This window comes from Stenella coeruleoalba (genome assembly GCF_951394435.1).
Source record: "Stenella coeruleoalba genome assembly, chromosome: 8".
In the NCBI taxonomy this organism is placed as follows: Eukaryota; Metazoa; Chordata; class Mammalia; order Artiodactyla; family Delphinidae; genus Stenella; species Stenella coeruleoalba.
Genome location: NC_137154.1, coordinates 7,436,358 through 7,456,878, shown reverse-complemented (window position 1 = coordinate 7,456,878; position 20,521 = coordinate 7,436,358). Strand labels below are relative to the sequence as shown.

At 50.9% G+C, this 20,521-nt stretch overlaps 2 protein-coding genes across 3 annotated transcripts; one reads left to right on the top strand and one right to left on the bottom strand.

Moving 5' to 3' along the window:
- The first annotated feature begins 8,801 nt into the window (after positions 1-8,801).
- Positions 8,802-17,860, top strand: PPP2R5B (protein phosphatase 2 regulatory subunit B'beta). Of its 2 annotated transcripts, none has more exons than XM_079929290.1 (14): positions 8,802-9,503; positions 9,964-10,419; positions 11,196-11,392; positions 12,010-12,111; positions 12,272-12,364; positions 12,490-12,620; positions 14,064-14,123; positions 14,224-14,332; positions 14,882-14,935; positions 15,009-15,059; positions 15,184-15,303; positions 16,140-16,267; positions 16,535-16,636; positions 17,045-17,860. In XM_079929290.1, the coding sequence occupies exons 2-14, from the start codon at positions 10,221-10,223 to the stop codon at positions 17,190-17,192; spliced, it is 1,494 nt and encodes a 497-aa protein (XP_079785416.1). In that variant the 5' UTR covers positions 8,802-9,503; positions 9,964-10,220; the 3' UTR covers positions 17,193-17,860. The 2 variants fall into 2 exon arrangements, with proteins under 2 accessions (XP_079785416.1, XP_079785417.1); XM_079929291.1 differs by having other exon boundaries at positions 8,803-9,503; positions 10,334-10,419; positions 17,045-17,858.
- Positions 17,861-18,035: 175 nt separating this feature from the next.
- Positions 18,036-19,257, bottom strand: GPHA2 (glycoprotein hormone subunit alpha 2). Its single transcript, XM_079929292.1, has 4 exons — positions 19,144-19,257; positions 18,639-18,741; positions 18,258-18,442; positions 18,036-18,146 (listed from the first exon to the last, which is right to left on the bottom strand). Exons 1-4 carry the CDS (start codon positions 19,243-19,245, stop codon positions 18,045-18,047), a joined length of 492 nt encoding a protein of 163 aa, XP_079785418.1. The 5' UTR covers positions 19,246-19,257; the 3' UTR covers positions 18,036-18,044.
- Between the last annotated feature and the right edge of the window lie 1,264 nt (positions 19,258-20,521).

Here is a 20,521-nt window from a genome sequence, read left to right as displayed (position 1 = left end):
CAGGCAAGTCACTGCTCCTGTTGGTGAGACTGTTTTATTCCCCTTCGCCTGGGGTCGGGTTAGTAGGCCGGAAGGCTCATTACCTGGAAGGGATTGAAGAACAGCCTCTGAGAGAATTGTGGGGAACACTAGGAAGGCCCCATTCTAGGAGACTGGTTAATAAGATGGCTGCTCAGAAAATGCTTGTGGAATGAATCAAGAGGTCTGCCTGACCCCCATGACAGGCCAGGGGCAGAGCTGTGTTCATCGAGTGTTCATTAAATTAATAATAAAAATAATAGACACCATGAGTTGAGCCATGTGATGTCCTGGACCCTGGGCTTGTCACTTTACATGCATGACTTCATCTGCTCTTTACCACATAGGCTCATGAGGGAGGCACTGTCGCAGCAGAAATAGAAATGAAGTTTTCCCTCTCCTGAGAACAAGGTAAATAAAGGGAACAGTGAACAGGCTAGAGAAGAAACATAACCTGGCCGGAAAGAGTGAGTCAATCCTAGTTTTATTTTAACTGTTACTAAACTGTAATGTCTGTAGTTAGATTTGCCCTTCACAAAGCTAACCTGTCACCACTAATCCTGTGTAATTTACATTCTGCACCTGGTATTTGCTCTCCCTATAATCTCTAGTAGCAAATCACCCCTTGTAGCTGTTTGCATTTCAGAAAGGAGGTCCCAGACCAATAACCCAGAGACTAACGGACCCAATTACTGGGCTGCTGGACCCAATTACCAGCTTGCCTGACTCCAGCAGTGACTGTTTTGAAATAATGCAAGAAGAATGCAAGACATTCACCATTTTGATCCTTATCACTTACTTCGGACTGGGAACTCCCCTATAAGGATCCCTGTAATTCCCCAGGAAGGGGGGCACAGTTCTTGAGGTGCTAGCCTACTGTGTCTTCCCTTTGCCTGGCAAAGAAAATTTAAAAAGCCTCTCTATTTCTTACCTTCCAAATCTCTGTCTCCGTATTTTTATTCGGTATTGGTGTACAGGGAGCCAAGATTTTGGCAACAGCACTATTAATACCCCCATTTTATGGAAAGGAAAACTGAGGCTGTGTGCCTAAGTGCCTGTGGAGCAAGTGAATGACAAGCATCACTTCTCCTCCCAAAGGCAGTAGGAATAGAAAGGCATATTCTCGAGTCTAGGAAAAGTTGTCCTTATGTTCCATCTAGGAGGGAGCTACCATTCCCCTGCAGTGGGAATGGAGAGTACCACCTGCAAAGGGTGGGGACACCGGGCCATTCCCTATATCCAGACAGACCTCCAGTCTGGGGTGGCTGCTTCCTAGGTTGGCTTCCTGCCACTGAGGCTGCACTCAGATCTTGTCTTTCACTGTAACTTTACTAGGAGCCACATCTGTCTCTCAGAAGTGGGTGCTTGTGAGTCCACTCCTAAGCCTGATTCCCTCTGTGACCAGGACACAGTGCAGTGTCTGTGCCACAACAGAGAAGTAGATAGGACTCAGAGGGATAGAAAGTTCCTTCCTGCCACCTCCCCCTAGACAGTACACAGTGAACTCCACAGAAATCCAACAAATACAGTGGCCCTGGGCACTGGACAACGGGATCTCAGAGAACTCAAGGGGTCTGGAAAAGCATGGGGCCAGGGTTCCTCCCCACAGAATGAAAAGGAGAGGGCCAGGCTTTGTGGGGCTTCTTGGGGGCCTCCCCACATCAGATAGGTAGGAACTTATAAGGCAAACCAGGTTCTATAGGCCTCAGGGGCCCTAGGGGGAGGCTCTCCCTTCCCTAGGAATGGCCCACCCAGAAGAAGTCCCTCTGGCAATGTCCTCAGTGGGATCATGATAGGTGTAAAATTGATCACGGAAGGTAGCCTGGGGGCTGTGGCTTTTGACTTGGCCATGGTGGAGGGCCTGGATTTTGCATTTTGTCTGAATTGTGGTAAAATATACATGATAAATGTTACCATTTCTAGAAGTACAATTCAGTAGTGCTAAGTGTATTCACATTGCTGTGGAACTAATCTCCCGGACTTTTTCATTTGCAAAACTGAAATTCTATACTCATTAAACAACAACACCAAACTGGGTGAATTTTGTGGTATGTGAATGATACCCCAAGAAAGATGATTTAAAAAATAATTTTCAACTCCCCCCGCCATGTGACATTGTATCTATTCTGAGACACAGTTCAAAGGCTATTTCTTGCAGGAAGTCTTATGTGTGTCCTCCACACTTCAGTGCCCCAGTCCTCAAACTGAGCACCCCCTTTGTACAAAGCATCAACCCTCCATGGCCAACCTGGCCTGGAGATCCTCAGAGTTCAGGGCACTAGCCCCCAGGGGACCTGGGATGGGGGGCTGGTGCTGGCGTGCACCTGACTTAGGCTGGGAGGTGGGGGCATGGACCGTGGTCCCAGCTTTGATGGTAGGCTATGTAACCCTGGGCAAAGCACTTCTCCTCTCTGGGCCTCGGGGTCCTCACCTGGTTGTAGAAGGCTTGGTGGGCCTGCCCTCCCCCAGCTTCCTCTGCAGGGGCGTGGGAGAGGCTTCATCTCCTGAGCCTGGGAGATGGGCAAGGAGGAGATTATGGGTTTCCAGTTGACAGACGAGGTCACCAAGAGCCAAGTGGATAAGACCTGCTGAGCAAGGGGTTTCATCCTGGATCTCAGCCTGGCTAAACGGTGGCCTTTGCTCTTTATTGCTCCAGTAGGTGAGTACCTCTTGGGTACCCAGGCTCCCTCTGCAGCAGGGAAGGCGGCTGGGTGGTTCCACTGGGGTACTGAGTGGTCAACAAGGCCTAAGGCAGAGTGAGGAAGACTCTAAAAAGGGCCCCATCCCACTCCCTGACTTCATCGCGAGGTTTCACTGCCCACTCCTGACGCTCACATGGACCAGTTGTTTATTTAGACAAAACTGCTGGGTGGAAGCAGAAGCAAGAAGAACTACAATTCTGCAGACTGTGGAAGGAAAAACACATTCACAGAAAGACAGACAAAATGAAAAAGCAGAGGACTTTGTACCAGATGAAAGAACAAGATAAAACCCCAGAAAAACAACTAAATGAAGTGGAGATAGGCACCTTCCAGAAAAATAACTTGGAATAACGATAATGAAGATGATCCAGGACCTCAGAAAAAGAATGGAGGCAAAGATCGAGAAGATGCAAGAAATGTTTAACAAAAACCGAGAAGAATTAAAGAACAAACACCTAGAAGAATTAAAGAACAAATACCTAGAAGAATTAAAGAACAAACAAACAGAGATGAACAATACAATAACTGAAATGAAAAATACACTAGAAGGAATCAATAGCAGAATAACTGAGGCAGAAAAACGGATAAGAGACCTGGAAGAAAGAATGGTGGAATTCACTGCCATGGAACAGAATAAAGAAAAAAGAATGAAAAGAAATGAAGACAGCCTAAGAGACCTCTGGGACAACATTAAACGCAACAACATTCACATTATAGGGGTCCCAGAAGGAGAAGAGAGAGAGAGAAAGGACCAGAGAAAATATTTGAAGAGATTATAGTCGAAAACTTCCCTAACATGGGAAAGGAAATAGGCACCCAAGTCCAGGAAGTGCAGAGAGTCCCAGGCAGGATAAACCCAAGGAGAAACATGCCAACACACATAGTAATCAAATTGACAAAAATTAAAGACAAAGAAAAATTATTGAAAGCAGAAAGGGAAAAAACGACAAAAAACATACAACGGAACTTCCATAAAGTTAACAGCTGATTTCTCAGCGGAAACTCTACAAGCCAGAAGGGAGTGGCGTGATATATTTAAAGTGATGAAAGGGAAGAACCTACAACCAAGACTACTGTACCCGGCAAGGATCTCATTCAGATTCGACAGAGAAATCAAAAGCTTTACAGACAAGCAAAAGCTAAGAGATTTCAGCACCACCAAACCATCTCTACAACAAAGTTCCTTTAGGAACTTTTCTAAGTGGGAAACACTAGAGAAGAAAAGGACCTACAAAAACAAACCCATAACAATTAAGAAAATGGTAATAGAAACATACATATCGATAATTACCTTAAACGTGAATGGGTTAAATGCTCCAACCAAAAGACACAGGCTTGCTGAATGGATACAAAAACAAGACCCATCTATATGCTGTCTACAAGAGACCCACTTCAGACCTAGGGACACATACAGACTGAAAGTAAGGGGATGGAAAAAGATATTCCATGCAAATGGAAGTCAAAACAAAGCTGGAGTAGCAATACTCATATCAGATAAAATAGACTTTAAAATAAAGAATGTTACAGGAGACAAGGAAGGACACTACATAATGATCAAGGGATCAATCCAAGAAGAAGATATAACAATTATAAATATATATGCACCCAACATAGGAGCACCTCAATACATAAGGCAACTGCTAACAGCTATAAAAGAGGAAATCAACAATAACACAATAATAGTGGGGGGCTTTAACACCTCACTTACACCAATGGACAGATCATCCAGAGAGAAAATTAATAAGGAAACACAAGCTTTAAATGAAATAATAGACCAGATAGATTTAATTGATATTTATAGGACATTCCATCCAAAAACAGCAGATTACACTTTCTTCTCAAATGCACACGGGACATTCTCCAGGATGGATCACATCCTGGGTCAGAAATCAAGCCTCAGTAAATTTAAGAAAACTGAAACCATATCAAGCATCTTTTCCGACTACAACACTATGAGATGAGAAATAAATTACAGGGAAAAAAAACGTAAAAAACACAAACACATGGAGGCTAAACAATACGTTACTAAATAACCAAGAGATCACTGAAGAAATCAAAGAGGAAATCAAAAAATACCTAGAGACAAATGATAACGAAAACACGACAATCCAAAACCTATGGGATGCAGCAAAAGCAGTTCTAAGAGGAAAGTTTATAGCAATACAAGACTACCTCAAGAAACAAGAAAAATCTCAAATAAACAATCTAACCTTACACCTAAAGGAACTAAAGAAAGAAGAACAAATGAAACCCAAAGTTAGTAGAAGGAAGTAAATCATAAGATGAGAGCAGAAATAAATGAAATAGAAACAAAGAAAACAGTAGCAAAGATCAATAAAACTAAACGCTGGTTCTTTGAGAAGATAAACAAAATTGATAAACCTTTAGCCAGACTCATTAAGAAATAGAGGGAGAGGACTCAAATCAATAAAATTAGAAATGAAAAAGGAGCAGTTACAAGAGACACCGCAGAAATACAGAGCATCATAAGAGACTCCTACAAGCAACTCTATGCCAATAAAATGGACAACCTGGAAGAAATGGACAAATTCTTAGAAAGGTATAATCTTCCAAGACTGAACCAGGAAGAAACAGAAAATATGAACAGACTAATCACAAGTAACGAAATTGAAACTGTGATTAAAAATCTTCCAACAAACGAAAGTCCAGGACCGGATGGCTTCACAGGTGAATTCTATCAAACATTTAGAGAAGAGCTAACACCCATCCTTCTCAAACTCTTCCAAAAATTTGCAGAGGAAGGAACACTCCCAAACTCATTCTATGAGGCCACCATCACCCTGATACCAAAACCAGACAAAGATACTACAAAAAAAGAAAATTACAGATCAGTATCACTGATGAATATAGATGCAAAAATCCTCAACAAAATACTTGCAAATGGAATCCAACAACACATTAAAAGGATCATACACCATTATCAAGTGGGATTTATCCCAGGGATGCAAGGTTTCTTCAATATACGCAAATCAATCAATGTGATACACCATATTAACAAATTGAGGAATAAAAACCATATGATCGGGCTTCCCTGGTGGTGCAGTGGTTGAGAGTCCGCCTGCCGATGCAGGGGACACGGGTTCGTGCCCCGGTCCGGGAAGATCCCACATGCCGTGGAGTGGCTAGGCCCATGAGCCATGGCCGCTGAGCCTGCTCGTCTGGAGCCTGTGCTCCGCAATGGGAGAGGCCACAAAAGTGAGAGGTCCGCATACCACAAACAAACAAACAAACAAACAAACAAAAAAACCATATGATCATCTCAATAGATGCAGAAAAACCTTTTGACAAAATTCAACACCCATTTATGATAAAAACTCTCCAGAAAGTGGGCATAGAGGGAACCTACCTCAACATAATAAAGGCCCTATACAACAGACCCACAGCAAACATCATTCTCAATGGTGAAAAACTGAAAGCATTTCCTCTAAGATCAGGAACAAGACAAGGATGTCCACTCTCACCACTATTATTCAACATAGCTTTGGAAGTCCTAGCCATGGCAGTCAGAGAAGACAAATAAATAAAAGGAATACAAATTGGAAAAGAAGGAATAAAACTGTCACTGTTTGCAGATAACAAGATACTATACATAGAGAATCCTAAAGATGCCACCAGAAAACTACTAGAGTTAATCAATGAATTTGGTAAAGTTGCAGGATACAAAATTAATGGACAGAAATCTCTTGCATTGGTATACACTAACAATGAAAGATCAGAAAGAGAAATTAAGGAAACAATCCCATTCACCTTTGCAACAAAAAGAATAAAATACCTAGGAATAAACCTAGTAAGGAGGTAAAAGACCTGTATGCGGAAAACTATGACACTGATGAAAGAAATCAAAGATGACACAAACAGATGGAGAGATATACCATGTTCTTGGACTGGAAGAATCAATATTGTGAAAATGACTATACTACCCAAAGCAATCTACAGCTTCAGTGCAATCCCTATCAAATTACCAGTGGCATCTTTTACAGAACTAGAACAAAAAAATCTTAAAATTTGTATGGAAACACAAAAGACCGCGAATAGCCAAAGCAGTCTTGAGGGAAGAAAATGGAGCTGGAAGAATCAGACTCCCTGACTTCAGACTATACTACAAAGCTACAGTAATCAAGACAATATGGTACTGGCACAAAAATAGAAACATAGATCAATGGAACAGGATAGAAAGCCCAGAGATAAACTCATGCACCTATGGTCAACTAATTTATGACAAAGGAAGCAAGGATATACAATGGAGAAAAGAGTCTCTTCAATAAGTGGTGCTGGGATAACTGGACTGCTACATGTAAAAGAATGAAATTAGCACACTCCCTAACACCATACACCAAAATAAACTCAAAATGGATTAGAGACCTAAATGTAAGACCAGACACTATAAAACTCTTAGAGGAAAACATAGGAAGAACAACACTCTTTGACATAAATCGTAGCAAGATCTTTTTTGATCCACCTCCTAGAGTAATGGAAATAAAAACAAAAGCAAACAAATGGGATCTAATGAAACTTAAAAGCTTTTGTGAAGCAAACTACAAACAAGACAAAAAGGCAGCCCTCAGAATGGGAGAAAATATTTGCAAATGAATCAACCGACAAAGGATTAATCTCCAAAATATATAAACAACTTATGCAGCTCAATACTAAAAAAAAAAACAACCCAATCCAAAAATGGGCAGAAGACCTAAATAGACATTTCTCCAAAGAAGACTTACAGATGGCCAAGAAGCACATGAAAAGCTGCTCAACATCACTAATTATTAGAGAAATGCAAATCAAAACTACAATGGGGTATCACCTCACACCGGTTAGAATGGGCATCATCAGAAAATCTACAAACAACAAGTGCTGGAGAGGGTGTGGAGAAAAGGGAACCCTCTTGCACTGTTGGTGGGAATGGAAATTCATACAGCCACTATGGAGAACAGTATGGAGGTTCCTTAAGAAACTAAAAATAGTATTACCATATGACCCAGCAATCCCAGTACTGGGCATATACCCAGAGAAAACCATAATTCAGAAATATACATGCAAAAAAAAATACACATGCAGCCCAATGTTCATTGCAGCACTATTTACAATATCTAGGTCATGGAAGCAACCTAAATGCCCATGGACAGACGAATGGTTAAAGAAGTTGTGGTACGTATATACAATGGAATATTACTCAGCCATAAAAAAGAACAAAATTGGGTCATTTGTAGAGACGTGGATGGATCCAGAGGCTGTCATACAGAGTGAAGTAAGTCAGAAAGAGAAAAACAAATATCGTATATTAACACATATATGTGGAACCTAGAAAAATGGTACAGAGGAACTGGTTTGCAGGGCAGAAATAGAGACACAGATACAGAGAACAAACATATGGACACCAAGGGGGTAAAATGGCAGGGTGGGGTTGTGTGGGGTGGGATGAACTGGGAGATCGGGATTGACATGTATACACTAATATGTATAAAATAGATAACTAATAATGTGCTGTATAAAAAATAAATAAAATAAAATTCAAAAAACAAAACAAAACAGAATTGCTGGGTCGAGATTTCACAGCATAGTGTAGGGGATGGAGTCCAGGGGAATGAAAGGTGTTGGGGTCCAGAGTGCTAGGAAGGGGGTCCCGGACTACAAGCTGGAAAATTTTGGCAGGAATGCCAAACTCCTGGAAGTCCACCTGTGCCTTGGATACCCTGCAGCAGGATTTTGAACAGGAGACCCCAGTAGCACATCTTAGGTCCCAAAGGGGCTGGGAGTTCCATCCAGGGAGGCTAGCTTGCCTGGGGTGGGGTGGCAGCACCGGGGAGCACCCCCTGCTCTGACGCTTTGCCACTCCTAGGCTGGCCCTTTAAACCCAGATCATGATGTCACCTTAGACAGCGAGGGACGGGAGGGGGACTGCAGGTCTGAGGAAGGACTGCATTTCCCAGCAGCCTTGGGTGCACCACACCCCTCCCAGCAGGCACTGGCTCACTGCAGACTATTAACCAGTCCAGTGCCAGTTTCTACTGGGGTTTTGAAGCGTCCAGCCATTCTGGAGTGAGGGTGGGGTTCCCTTGGGGGTGGAATGCCTGGGGCACAGATGGAGCAGGCCAAATCTTTGGGCCTGGCATAGGATTGGGCCTCTTTCCTGCCGGAGTCCTGGCATCGCCCCAGCTTCCTGGTGCAGACTCCTGAGTCTTCCTCTCTCCCTATGCAGTCTCCCTTGCAGAAAGCAGGAACCCAGCGCCAGTTGGACCCCTTCCCGCTCAGCTTCAGTCTTGTCCCTGGGTGCCCGCAGGGATTACCCCTTTGGTCAGGCAGCCGCTTTTATTGGTGAGGGGACTACATCTCCCAGCTGCCCCGGGCGGGAACTTCCTGACGCAGCACCCCACCCACCCACCCCGCCCCCGGCCCCCAAACCCGCGGGGATGTGCGGGCCGACTGGGGGAGGTGACTTGATGTCATCGTGAGCAGCTGGGCGGCGGGTGCCGGTGCGCACAGAGCCGGGGCTCCTGTGGTGCTGCGCGGGTCGGGTGCCACGACTTGAGGAGAGGTCTGCGCGCTGCCCCGGCCAGCCCAGAGCCCGTCGGGCGCCCGCGCCCCGACGCGGGGCTGAGTTGGGTGCACGCTCCGGCCCCCCCGGAGCCAGAGAGAGAACCCAGGAGCGCCGCCGCCCAGCGCCAGCGCCCTGAACCGGACCGCGGCTCGGGAGCGCTGAACAGCTGCTCCCTCCCCACCGGCAGCCCCTGGAGGGTCGGCGACCAAAGTCTGGGCATCTGAGAAGTGAGTGGCCCCCCCCTCGAGAGGCAGATGAGATCTGGGAGCGAGGAAGGAGAAACTGAGGCGGGGGGAGGCTGCGGGTCGTGGGGGGGGCAGGGGGATGGGACCCTCATTCTTGGGGAAGTCCCTGGTGACTGGATTAGTGGAGCAGAAACGGGGGCCCCATTCTGTTAGGGGCCAGGGATGAGGAACGAGGTCCCCGTTCCAGGTAGGGTCTGGCTGGCGGGAGAGGCCCTATTTCGAGATGGGTTGTTTTGGAGTCTGGGGCCTTTCAGTCAGGGAGAAGGGAGGGCCCTGTCTCCTGTGGGAGAGGGCTGCACCTCTCTTTAGGGTCTGGGCCAGGGTAGGAGGGAAAGAAGACTTGGGCGCTCCGCCGCAGCCCCACAGGCTGTCCTGAAAGAACTGACAGGCTCTCTCTGTCTCTTTCTTGCTGACCTCTCTGCCCTGACTTCTTTTTTAAAAGAGCCAGGGTGGGAACCCTAACTGGACTCTTCCGACCCTCAGGAAGGACCTGAGACCTGAGCCATCCTCCTCTCTACCGTGCTTGCCCCCCAGGACTGGGCAGTTGCCAGAGGCCCTGGGGGGGGGGCCAGGACTGTGCTGTGCTCCTCCCCACCGCACAGGATGGGCCCAAGTTAGTCAGCCCAGCCTCACGCAGCATCCTGCAGGCCCAGAGGGAAGCTCAGGGGCTCTGAAGGCTTGGCCCACCGCCTGACCGCCATGGAGACGAAGCTGCCCCCCGCGAGCACCCCTGGCAGCCCCTCGTCCCCAGGGCTGTCCCCGGTGCCCCCACCCGACAAGGTGGACGGCTTCTCCCGCCGTTCCCTCCGCAGGGCCCGGCCCCGGCGGTCCCACAGCTCCTCTCAATTCCGCTATCAGAGCAACCAGCAGGAACTCATCCCACTGCCCCTGCTCAAAGGTGAGCCCGGTCTTGGCTCCGGGGCTACCTGAGTCCTGGAGTGAGCAAGTGAGGTTTGGGGGTGGGGTGGTGGGAAGCAGCTGGCAGCTGCGATCAGAGGGAGTCTGGACGGCCCCTTCCAGGCCAGGGACTCCACCACCTGACCGCCACCTCCCAGCCCTCTACCCTCTCTGCTGACGCATGGCCTGACTGGCCTGTCATCCTTGGAGGTGGGGCATCTGGAGGTGGCACCACCCTGGGGGGCAGACCAGGGCCAAGGGTGGGGCCTACAGCTTGGGTTCCAGGAGGCCACTACCAGCCCAGCTGCTGCCGGGGTCCTGGGGCAGGTGCTTAGCACGCTTCCCTGCAGTCACCGTGAGGTCCCCCCAACTCTGGGCTACAGGGCCCAACTGGCTGAGGCAGAGGCACCCGAGAGGTCCTCGGTGCTGGCTCTCCTCCCCACTTCTGGCTCTTAGAACAGAGTGCCGCCTACGAGAGGGAGGCAGTGGCTGTTTGGGCACCTGTGGAAAGGCCAGGCAGCCAGGGTCTGTTCCCATGCTTTAAAGTCAGGCTATCGTGTTCTCTGAGCCTAGGTTAGGATGAAGAGATGAAGCTCCTTTACTTCACAAGAATGGAGGATGGGACAGAAGTTGTTTGCTTTCTGCAAGGAGTGGGAGATGGCACAAAAGCACGGGGTCTGGGGGGCAGAGGAGCCAGCCTTAGGGATTAGGAGGGCCCGCCCCTGCCCAGAGCTGTGGCAGCTGGGGCCCAGGCTCAGCCCCCTCCTTCCTCCCCAGATGTGCCAGCCTCTGAGCTGCATGAGCTGCTGAGCCGGAAGCTGGCCCAGTGTGGGGTGATGTTTGACTTCTTGGACTGTGTGGCCGACCTGAAGGGGAAGGAGGTGAAGCGGGCGGCGCTCAATGAGCTGGTGGAGTGTGTGGGGAGCACTCGGGGGGTCCTCATTGAGCCTGTCTACCCAGACATCATCCGCATGGTGAGCACCTGGCACCTGGCCTCCGGGGGGAGGGCTTGGTGCCCATGGGAACCCTAAGCCTGCCTGCGGAGCCCCCGTGCGGAGAATAAACCCACGGTCTTTGGCTTGGCCTCAAGGCCCACATCTTCCTCCCCCGCAGCCCCTGTCCCAGCCCCACTGCTGCCCAGCGCCCGGCCAGTGTAGGTAACTCAGTGCCTCCTGGGCTTGTCCCACCCTGCGCTGTTGCTTATGCTCTCCTGAGGCCTGGTGTGCACTCCCACCACGTTCCTTATCGCCATGGCCTGGCTCAGGTGCTGCCTCTTCCATGAAGCCTCTCTCAATGCCCAAGCTAGAAATCTCCCTTTTGCTGCTTAGAATGTCCTTAGACCTGACCACTTTCCATCTCGTCTTCCCTGCTGGACTGCACCTGATAGAGGGCAGGGATGTATCTCATCCACCCCTGGGTCCCCCACCCTGGGCCCAGGTCTATCCATGAACTACATGTTCAGGTAATGATTGCCAAGGAGTGAATTGGTTGCTTGGGTAGGTGCTGAGGCCCATTAAACTTTGGATGAGCGATGTCCTGGTTTCCACCTTCAAGGGTTCTTCCGTAGAGAACCCTGACTCTGTCCCCTCAGATCTCAGTGAATATCTTCCGGACGCTGCCGCCCAGTGAGAACCCTGAATTTGACCCTGAAGAGGATGAGCCCAACCTTGAGCCTTCATGGCCACATCTTCAGGTATGAGGGCTGGGGAAGACAGGGATCTGAGTTTCAGAAGAGATCCGAGGAGAGGGTAGAGGGTCTCCTTAGGCCCCGGACTGTTGGATGAGGGCCACAGGGCAGGATGAGGGGGGAGGCTGCTCCTGAACTCACCTTTCTGTCCGTTCCCCTCCTCCAGCTGGTATACGAGTTTTTCCTGCGTTTCTTGGAGAGCCCAGACTTCCAGCCCTCCGTGGCCAAGAGATATGTGGATCAAAAGTTTGTCCTGATGGTGAAGTGGGGAGCCCAGGCCGGGTGGTGTCATGGGGCAGGGGCAGGCTCTCTGAGTGGCGTGGGGATAGGATGGAAGCAACCTGGCTTGGCCTCTTTCCTAACCCCTGATCCTGTGTCCCACAGCTCCTGGAGCTATTTGATAGCGAGGACCCTCGGGAGCGTGAGTACCTCAAGACCATCTTGCACAGGGTCTATGGAAAGTTCCTGGGGCTCCGGGCCTACATCCGCAAACAGTGCAGCCATATCTTCCTCCGGTGGGTGCCTGCGGCCTACCCCGCTGGGACCTGGGGAGGGAGGGAGAGAGCTATGGGGAGAAGACAGAGCAAAAGCTTCTGGGCTGGGGGGCCCAGTTTTTTCTTGGCAACATATTGTATAATTTTTGCTTATACAAATCCTGTGAGATCAGTAGAGAAAGGTATTTATTTCCATTTTACAGATGAGGAAATTGAGGCTGAGAGATGAAGTGGTTTGCAGGGACTAGGTCAGTTCAGGGGGCCTAGGATCTAATGTCACACCAGGCCTTAAGGACCCAAAGAATGAGATTCTTTCTGCAAATATGTATTGAGCGCCAGTGCCCACTGGGCATCAGGGACCCACATTGCCTTGTAGTTGAGACTGGCTCTTGAGCTAGATGGTCTGTGTTTGAGTTTGGTTCAAATATTTGGGTGAACTTGGGCAAATTATTTAAGCTCTCTCCTAGTCTCCTCGTCTCTAGAATGGGAATGATAACTATACTACACAGAGATAATCATCAAGATGAAATGAGGCAGTGCCTTCAAAGCACTCAGTGTAGCTCCTGGACCAAGGCCGGAACTCTGAAACATTAGCCTTTATCGTTATTAGCTAAAAAATAGGTGAGGCACGATCCCTCTCCTCCAGGAGCTCAGTGTATTAGATCCCTTGCTTATTAACTTTGCGGCAAGTTTCATTGAACTGCTGAGCCTTGATTTCTTCGTCTATATAATGGATCTAATAAGGTCTACCTCCTGGGATAATTTTGAGAAGTACATAGCGCAGAATAGACACTGTAAGTGTTTGTCATTCTTTTGGTTGATTGGCATGAGGAGCGGAGGACTCAGGCTAGGTGCCTGTGGACTGGATGGGGACCAGGTAATGAGGGTTAGGGTCTCGGGGAGGAAGAGACGAGTTGGAATGCTTCATAGAAGAGGGGTTTGAATACCAGAGGGGAAAGGGTGGGTGGGATGAATTGGGAGATTGGGGTTGACATATATACGCTATTGGTACTATGTATAAAACGGAGAGCTAATGAGAACCTACTGTATAGCACAGGGAACTCTACTCAATGCTCTGTGGTAACCTAAATGGGACGGAAATCCAAAAAAGAGGGGATATATGTATATGTATAGCTGATTCACTTTGCTGTACAGTAGAAACTAACACAACATTGTAAAGCAACCATACTCCAATAAAAATTAAAAAAAAAAAAAAAGAAGAAGAAAGGTTTGAGCTGGGACCCAGAGTGGCACTGGTGGCTGGGCTGAGAAGGGTAATAAAGAGGTGGGTGTGGATCTCAGTGGGGCCTCGTTTGGGGTTTGGGGAAGGGAGCACAGCCTCTGGGTGGGGAGAGAGTTGGATTGATGTGCAGGCTGGGGGTGGGCAGGCAGGGTGACAGAGAGGAGGGCTGGGCCTGCTCCAACTGCCTTGAGCCCTTCTGCATCCTTCTCTTCCTCTCAAAGGTTCATCTATGAACTTGAGCACTTCAATGGCGTGGCTGAGCTGCTGGAGATCTTAGGAAGGTGACTCTCTCTGGGCATCAGCTGGAGCCTCAGGATTCTGGGGGGAGGGACTGAGGCCCAGTCATGCCAACCCTCCTCATCTCTTCTGCCCCCTCCTCAGCATCATCAACGGCTTTGCGCTGCCCCTGAAGACCGAGCACAAGCAGTTTCTGGTTCGAGTCCTGATTCCCCTGCACTCTGTCAAGTCGCTGTCTGTCTTTCACGCCCAGGTAAGGCCCAGGCCTGGTCCTGCCACGGCAGAGAGGTCCTGACAGAGTCAGGGCAGCCACCCGGGCCCGCAGAGCCAGCCTGACACTCTGATTTCAGCCACACTAAAAGCGTGAACTCACGGGATCCTCTCTCGCCTTTTTCTTGACTAATTCTGTTCCGTCTACCGTAGAGAATCCCCATGACCGTTTAAGGCCGATCTCAGACATTGGCCTCTGAAGACTTCCCAGCCCCCTCCCGCTCGACCTGCCTGTGCAGGCTTGAGCTCTCCTCCTTCCGTATTCCCATAGATCATGATACGGATTCCGGTTAAGGAACCTTTTGTAAAATTTCTAAGGACTAGTTTGCTGAATGTTTCCCCTGTGAGGTCGTTATTGTGTCCCTGCACACCAAGCATGGTGCCTGGTGTATCCTAGGTGGTCAGTAAATGATTGGTGACTAAGAGAATAGACATAGGAAATGAGCCAATGTCTAGCGTCCTGTCCTGGTCCCCTCCTGACCCCTGTCCTCTTTCTCTATGCCTCCTCCTCCCCCACCACGCCCCGCTGCAGCTGGCATACTGTGTGGTACAGTTCCTGGAGAAGGATGCCACTTTGACAGAGCATGTGAGTACCTCTGGGGGGAAGGGCAAGCCCCCACCCCTGCAGGTCTGACTCTTTTCTGCCTCAACTCCCACAGGTGATCCGGGGGCTGCTCAAATACTGGCCAAAAACCTGTACCCAGAAGGAGGTATGAAGAAGGGCTTTGATGTCCACCACAGGGAGGTTGGGAGGGCTCAGCTTCCAGAGGGCAGGCAGGTGTGTGTCAGGGGAGGTGGGAACTGCTGCTCCCTGTGTCCCTTCCCCCACCCCAGGTGATGTTTCTGGGGGAGATGGAAGAGATTCTGGATGTCATTGAGCCCTCCCAGTTCGTGAAGATCCAGGAGCCCCTCTTCAAGCAGGTGGCTCGCTGTGTGTCCAGCCCCCATTTCCAGGTATGGGGCTGGAATGGGTGGGGGTGAGAGCCAGGGTATGGACTGGTAAGGTTGGCAAGTTGACCTAACACAGCTTCCTCTGCCCTCAGTTTCTCCTCTGGACCTTCCTGGGTCTAATAATGGGGAGATGCTGGACTTAGGGTCAGGAGACCTGGGGTCAAGCCTCAGATCCACCTCCCACTGGCTGAGGAGCCTTGAGCAAATCACTTCACCACTCTGAGTCAGATTAGGCTTCCTTATCTGTAGAATGGGCCAACAGGTGGTGATGAGAGCCGAAGGGATGGTAGCATAAACACATTTCATAAACTGAAATGGATGTTTAGCAAACGTCCATGAATGGGACGGATGGCTGTCCGCTTCCTTAGTGGCCTTAGGTTTCATTAGCCCCACTTCAGAGCCCAGCAAGGCTTCTCCACACCATCCAGGCTGGCTGTAACCAGTGTTCTCCTACATGTGTGTGCAGACTTTCATTTTTATGAGCCATACCTGGTGGTTGTCAATTTTTCCTTCAGTTTACTGAATACCTCATTTGATGCTTACAACAGCCGTTGTATTATTAGCCCCACTTTACAGATTTGAAAACAGAGGCTGAGGGGTTAAATACCCTGTCCAAAGTCACGTGGCCAGTGTGTAGGATTCTCCTCTGAGCGTTGGACTCCTAATCCAGTGTTCTTTTCACCTCACCATGTTGCTTCCTCCCGTGGGTCAGATGAGCCCTGAAGACGGGGTGTGTGGAGGGCAGGGCGCCCTGGGTTTGGGGTTGGGGATGGATACCAGGCCTTGCATGTGCAGGGAAGCCACTGCCAGGCGCCTACTCTGCCATCTCGCTGCCCCAGGTTGCAGAGCGGGCTCTGTATTTCTGGAACAATGAGTATATCCTGAGCCTCATTGAGGACAACTGCCATACTGTGCTGCCTGCTGTGTTTGGGACCCTCTACCAAGTCTCCAAGGAGCACTGGAATCAGTGAGTGCCCAGGCCTTGACCTAACCCACAGAACCTGGGGCAGGGCCAGCCAGTCCAGAACTGGGGTTACTGCTAGCTGGAGAGGATCAGGGAAGGCATCCGAAGATGGCAGAGGGGTGGTGAAAGGGGCAGGCAGAGGGCGGTGCTTGGGGTGTTCAGGGCTGCATGCTGTATTTGGGACACAGGGACAGGCAGAATGCCAGAGAGGGAGGTGGGACCCAACTGAAATTGCTCTCATCTCTCACCCCCTCCCTTGACCCTGCCAAGAACCATTGTGTCTCTGATCTACAATGTGCTCAAGACCTTCATGGAGATGAATGGGAAGCTGTTTGATGAGCTCACAGCCTCCTACAAGCTGGAAAAGCAGCAGTGAGTGCTGGGAGGCTGGACATGGAGGGAGAGGGGAGAAAAGCAGAAAAGAACCAGTTCCTAATGGTTGGAGGGAACCGAAGAGGACAGCCCACATCCCACCTGATCAGATGTTTAAAGTCTTTCCCTATGTTTTTGCCAAGTGCTGGGGCATCCGAGCCCAGTTATCCCCTGCATCCTCCAATTATCCTCCCAAGTACTTCTTCCAGGTATGGAGCATCCTATACTTCAGCTGGGGCCTCTCAGGGCCAGGCTGATCCATCTACTCCATGACCACAGGCTGGGACCAGTCTCTCCTTAGTGCCTTCTCCCCTAAGTGGAGTCTCTTTGCAGGTGGGGTGGTGGTGAGGGAGGCTGAATTGCAGGTGGGGCCCCAGGTAAGGGAACTGCCTCGCCCTCTCTCCCCAGGGAACAGCAGAAGGCCCAGGAACGTCAGGAGCTGTGGCAAGGCCTGGAGGAGCTACGGCTACGCCGGTTACAGGGGACCCAGGGGGCCAAAGAGGCCCCGCTCCAGCGGCTTACACCCCAGGTGGCCACCGGTGGAGGTCAGAGCTAAAGATCCCCAGAAGGGGAGGAGCTAAACCCAGAGCTGTCAGTCCCTCCATCCTCCCTCCTGCCCAGGGGTCCAGAGAGATACACACCTACTCCTGGCCTTGCCAGAGGGGGCTCGGAGGGCTTCCTGTCTGGCCCAGCCTGGGCAGTTTCCACTGGGGGGAGAGGAGGAGAGATGGGGGTCCGGGCAACAGAACTCTCAGGCCGTCCTGGCAGGACTTGACCAGGGCAAGCTTGACCAGGAAGCTGCCATCAGGGATCTGCCTCTGCCCCACAAAGCTGGGCTACAGACTGCAGGCAGGTTCCCACCCCCTGCTCCCAGCCTAGGGCAAGGGGACTCGGCCCCTCACCTGCCCCACCTTGTGCCAGCGGGAGGTCCTTCCTCACCCCACCATGGGATCCATGGTCTATTTATTCTCCCCCAGCTCACCTGCAACACAGACATTATCCTGGGCCTGGGGCACCCTCCTTCCTTCCCTCCCCTCCCTTGCCCTGTACATCCTTGTCCCCTTTTTATTTATTGGGCAGGGGGAGGGGTGAGGGCACAGGCAGAAGATTCCCTGTGTCCTGGGGCAAGGGTGGGTGGTCACAGTAACCATGGTCTGTTCCCCTTTCCCTGGCTGGGGGTAGATTTAATAAAGAGAGAAACTCATGATCTGCTTGCTTTATTTAGGACAAAGAGGGAGATGAAATGAAGGACTGGTTAGGAAGCCAGGCAGAGGTGGGGAAGAGGCAGAAACGCCCCTCTTCTCACAGGGTTGGAGCTGTTGTCCTTGCTGAGGTTCAGGATATGTAGGATATACTCCAACATTAAACCCTCTGACCAAGGGGAGGGTGGCGGGGGGAGAAGGATGGGCTAGTAGCGCGAGAGGCGACACATGTCACACTGGCAGGCCCTGGCCGTGAAGATCTCCAGCTCCTCCCTCCGGTCCCCCCCACAATGCAGCTGCACCTTCACCTGTGGGAGAGGTGGGTGTCTGTTCCAGTCCCCTTCCTCAGGCCATCTGAGATCCCCATCTCCTCTGTCTCCCCTACCCGCAGCGAGCACCACCGAGCTGGGCCCCCTCACCTTCCTCAGGCTGCTGATGGTGCAGCACTGAGAGACGGAGGTGATGTTATGTCGATAGCCACTGGCCACCAGCACCGAGTAACGGGAAGGGAAGGCGCTGGACTCACAGTGGCCCACACAGGCCTGTGCCACATGGGAGCCCTGGCAGGTGCCTTGCCGGTCACTTCGCACCGTCACATTGAAGGCTAGAAGAAGACAGAAGAGCGGTAGATGGTGCCTTGGAGAAGGCTCGCCCAGCTCCTGTTGCCTGAGCCTCACTGGGTCCCTCGAGGGTGCTGCCTGCCCCTCTGTCCCGTCCATCAGCTCTCTGCTCCCACCCAGCTCTCTGCTCCCACCCAGCTCTCTGCTCCCACCCAGCTCTCTGCTCCCAGGGTTACTTACAGTGCAAGTAGCAGCCTGGGATGGCTGCCTGTTGACCCTGGCCTTCAGTGACCACCAGGACCAGCAGGCAGAGGAGCAGGGTTTGGGGGGACGCCATGGGCATCTGAAACACAGATAGGTAGATAGATGTCTCTAGATGGGTGTGCAGGTGGGAGGGGGAGTTCTTTCAACACTGCATGCCTCCAGGTGAATGAGGCAGGGCTAGGTTGGTCTGTCTGACTGGGGTGAGGCCTGCCTGCGAGGGGCTGTCTTTTCCTTGTACCTGCCTTTGGGTGCGTGTGCATGTGGATGTGCGTGTCTGTCTCTCTGGATGCGTGTGAGTGTGCACAGCTGTCCCAGTGAGACTTGTGTGTCAGCCCACTGCCGTGATTCTCCCCCCGAACTTCCTCCACCATCTGGACCACGAACCTCTGCCTCCCTCCATCTGCCCCATCTATCTGCCCGCAGGACCCTTATCTGCAGTCCCCAGCCCCTCCCAGGGCTCCTCCTGCCTCAGTGAGCTCACCACTTCCAAGGCCCAGGAGCTGAGTGGCTTGTTGAGTGGCTCCTCTGGCCTCCTGCTGGTCTCCAGGCGGTGCTGGCTCTCCGGGTTTTTATTTGCCATCATTCTGGAGCCACGCCTTCTTGGAGGTCGGCTTTCAGGCCTGCCTTCTCTGCCTGAAGCCTCACAGCAAAACCACCTGGGAGATCCTGCTGTTCTCTGAGGTGTGGTCCTCTAGGGCGGTTTCTGCTTCCCCTATGTCCAAAAGCTGCTGGTGGCCCAGGGCTGGGAAGTGAGGTGTAGAGAAAAGCCCAGGAGCTGGTGGAGTAGGCAGCGTGTGTGCAGTTGGAGAGGGAGGGCTCTCACTGGGCTGAGTTGTGGCCACCTGGGTTCTCTTCTTTGCTATGTGACCTCGGGCAGGACACTTCTGTTTAGGGCCTTGCCAGCCCATCCTTAAAACTATTAAACTCAGCCCTGCCTGTCTCTTTTACCCACTGCAAAGGAAAGGGTGGAGAGGAGATTCTTATGGACAATGGAAATGCTATCAGTGGGGGGTCTCCTGAGAGATGCTTGGTGGCAGAGCCAGGGAGAGTCAGGGGGCTGGTTCTAAGTCCGTTTCAGAGCTTCACTTTCACTGTCAAGTGGATGACTTCTCATTCTGGGGGTCAGCTACAGAGCGGGGCTTCCCCTAGTTTCTGGACTAACAGGGACCTGACTCCTGGAAGTGCCTGAAGCTATCAACCCCAGCAAATCGATCATTTCGTCCAGCCCTGGCTCTGGTTTTACAGGTGAGGCAACTGAGGCTCAAGAGAAGGAAAGTTACTAAAGGTCACACAGCTAGTTCATGTCAGGGCTGTTCTGGAACCCAGATCTCCTGCTATTCATGCCTGGTGCTGAATTACACTTGGGGCAAGAATGTGGCAAGTTAGAAAAAGACCCCTAGCCAGCAGGAGCCACAGGGGCCGGGGCAGGGTAGCGATCAGAAGGAGGCCTGTGGTGGTTCTGTCCCCACACACCCCAGGGCTACTGGCTCAATGACCTGCTCCAAGAGGCAGAGCCAGCCACAGACTGCCAGAGCTGGAAGGCACTGAGAGCTCATCAGATCCTACCCTTTCATTTTCCAGATGAGAAAAATAAGAACCAGAAAGGAAAGTGACTTTGCCAAGCCTTCATTATAAGCTTGTAAGTCAGAATGGCGCTCAGATCTCCAGATTCTGGAGCTGTGCCTTTGAACAGCTTTGGAAAGTGGGCTGTGTTTGGGACAGCAGGGCAAAGGCTGTAAACACAACTTGTCCCTAGTCCTCCAGTCCTCACACACGGCGACTTCCCCTTTGGCCCTCCTCCCCTCAGGTCCCAGGCCCTTCAGCAGCCCACCTCTTCTCTCCTCCCCAGCCAAGGGAAA

Excerpts from the sequence above, each read along its gene's own strand:
- PPP2R5B (XM_079929290.1), top strand. The coding sequence starts at position 10,221 with ATGGAGACGAAGCTGCCCCCCGCGAGCACCCCTGGCAGCCCCTCGTCC. Across the intron at positions 12,112-12,271 it reads CTTCATGGCCACATCTTCAG|CTGGTATACGAGTTTTTCCT; the intron begins GTATGAGGGCTG and ends CCCCTCCTCCAG. Across the intron at positions 14,333-14,881 it reads TGTCTGTCTTTCACGCCCAG|CTGGCATACTGTGTGGTACA; the intron begins GTAAGGCCCAGG and ends GCCCCGCTGCAG.
- GPHA2 (XM_079929292.1), bottom strand. The coding sequence starts at position 19,245 with ATGATGGCAAATAAAAACCCGGAGAGCCAGCACCGCCTGGAGACCAGC. Across the intron at positions 18,742-19,143 it reads GCTCCTGGGCCTTGGAAGTG|ATGCCCATGGCGTCCCCCCA; the intron begins GTGAGCTCACTG and ends TCTGTGTTTCAG. Across the intron at positions 18,443-18,638 it reads CCCAGGCTGCTACTTGCACT|CCTTCAATGTGACGGTGCGA; the intron begins GTAAGTAACCCT and ends GTCTTCTTCTAG.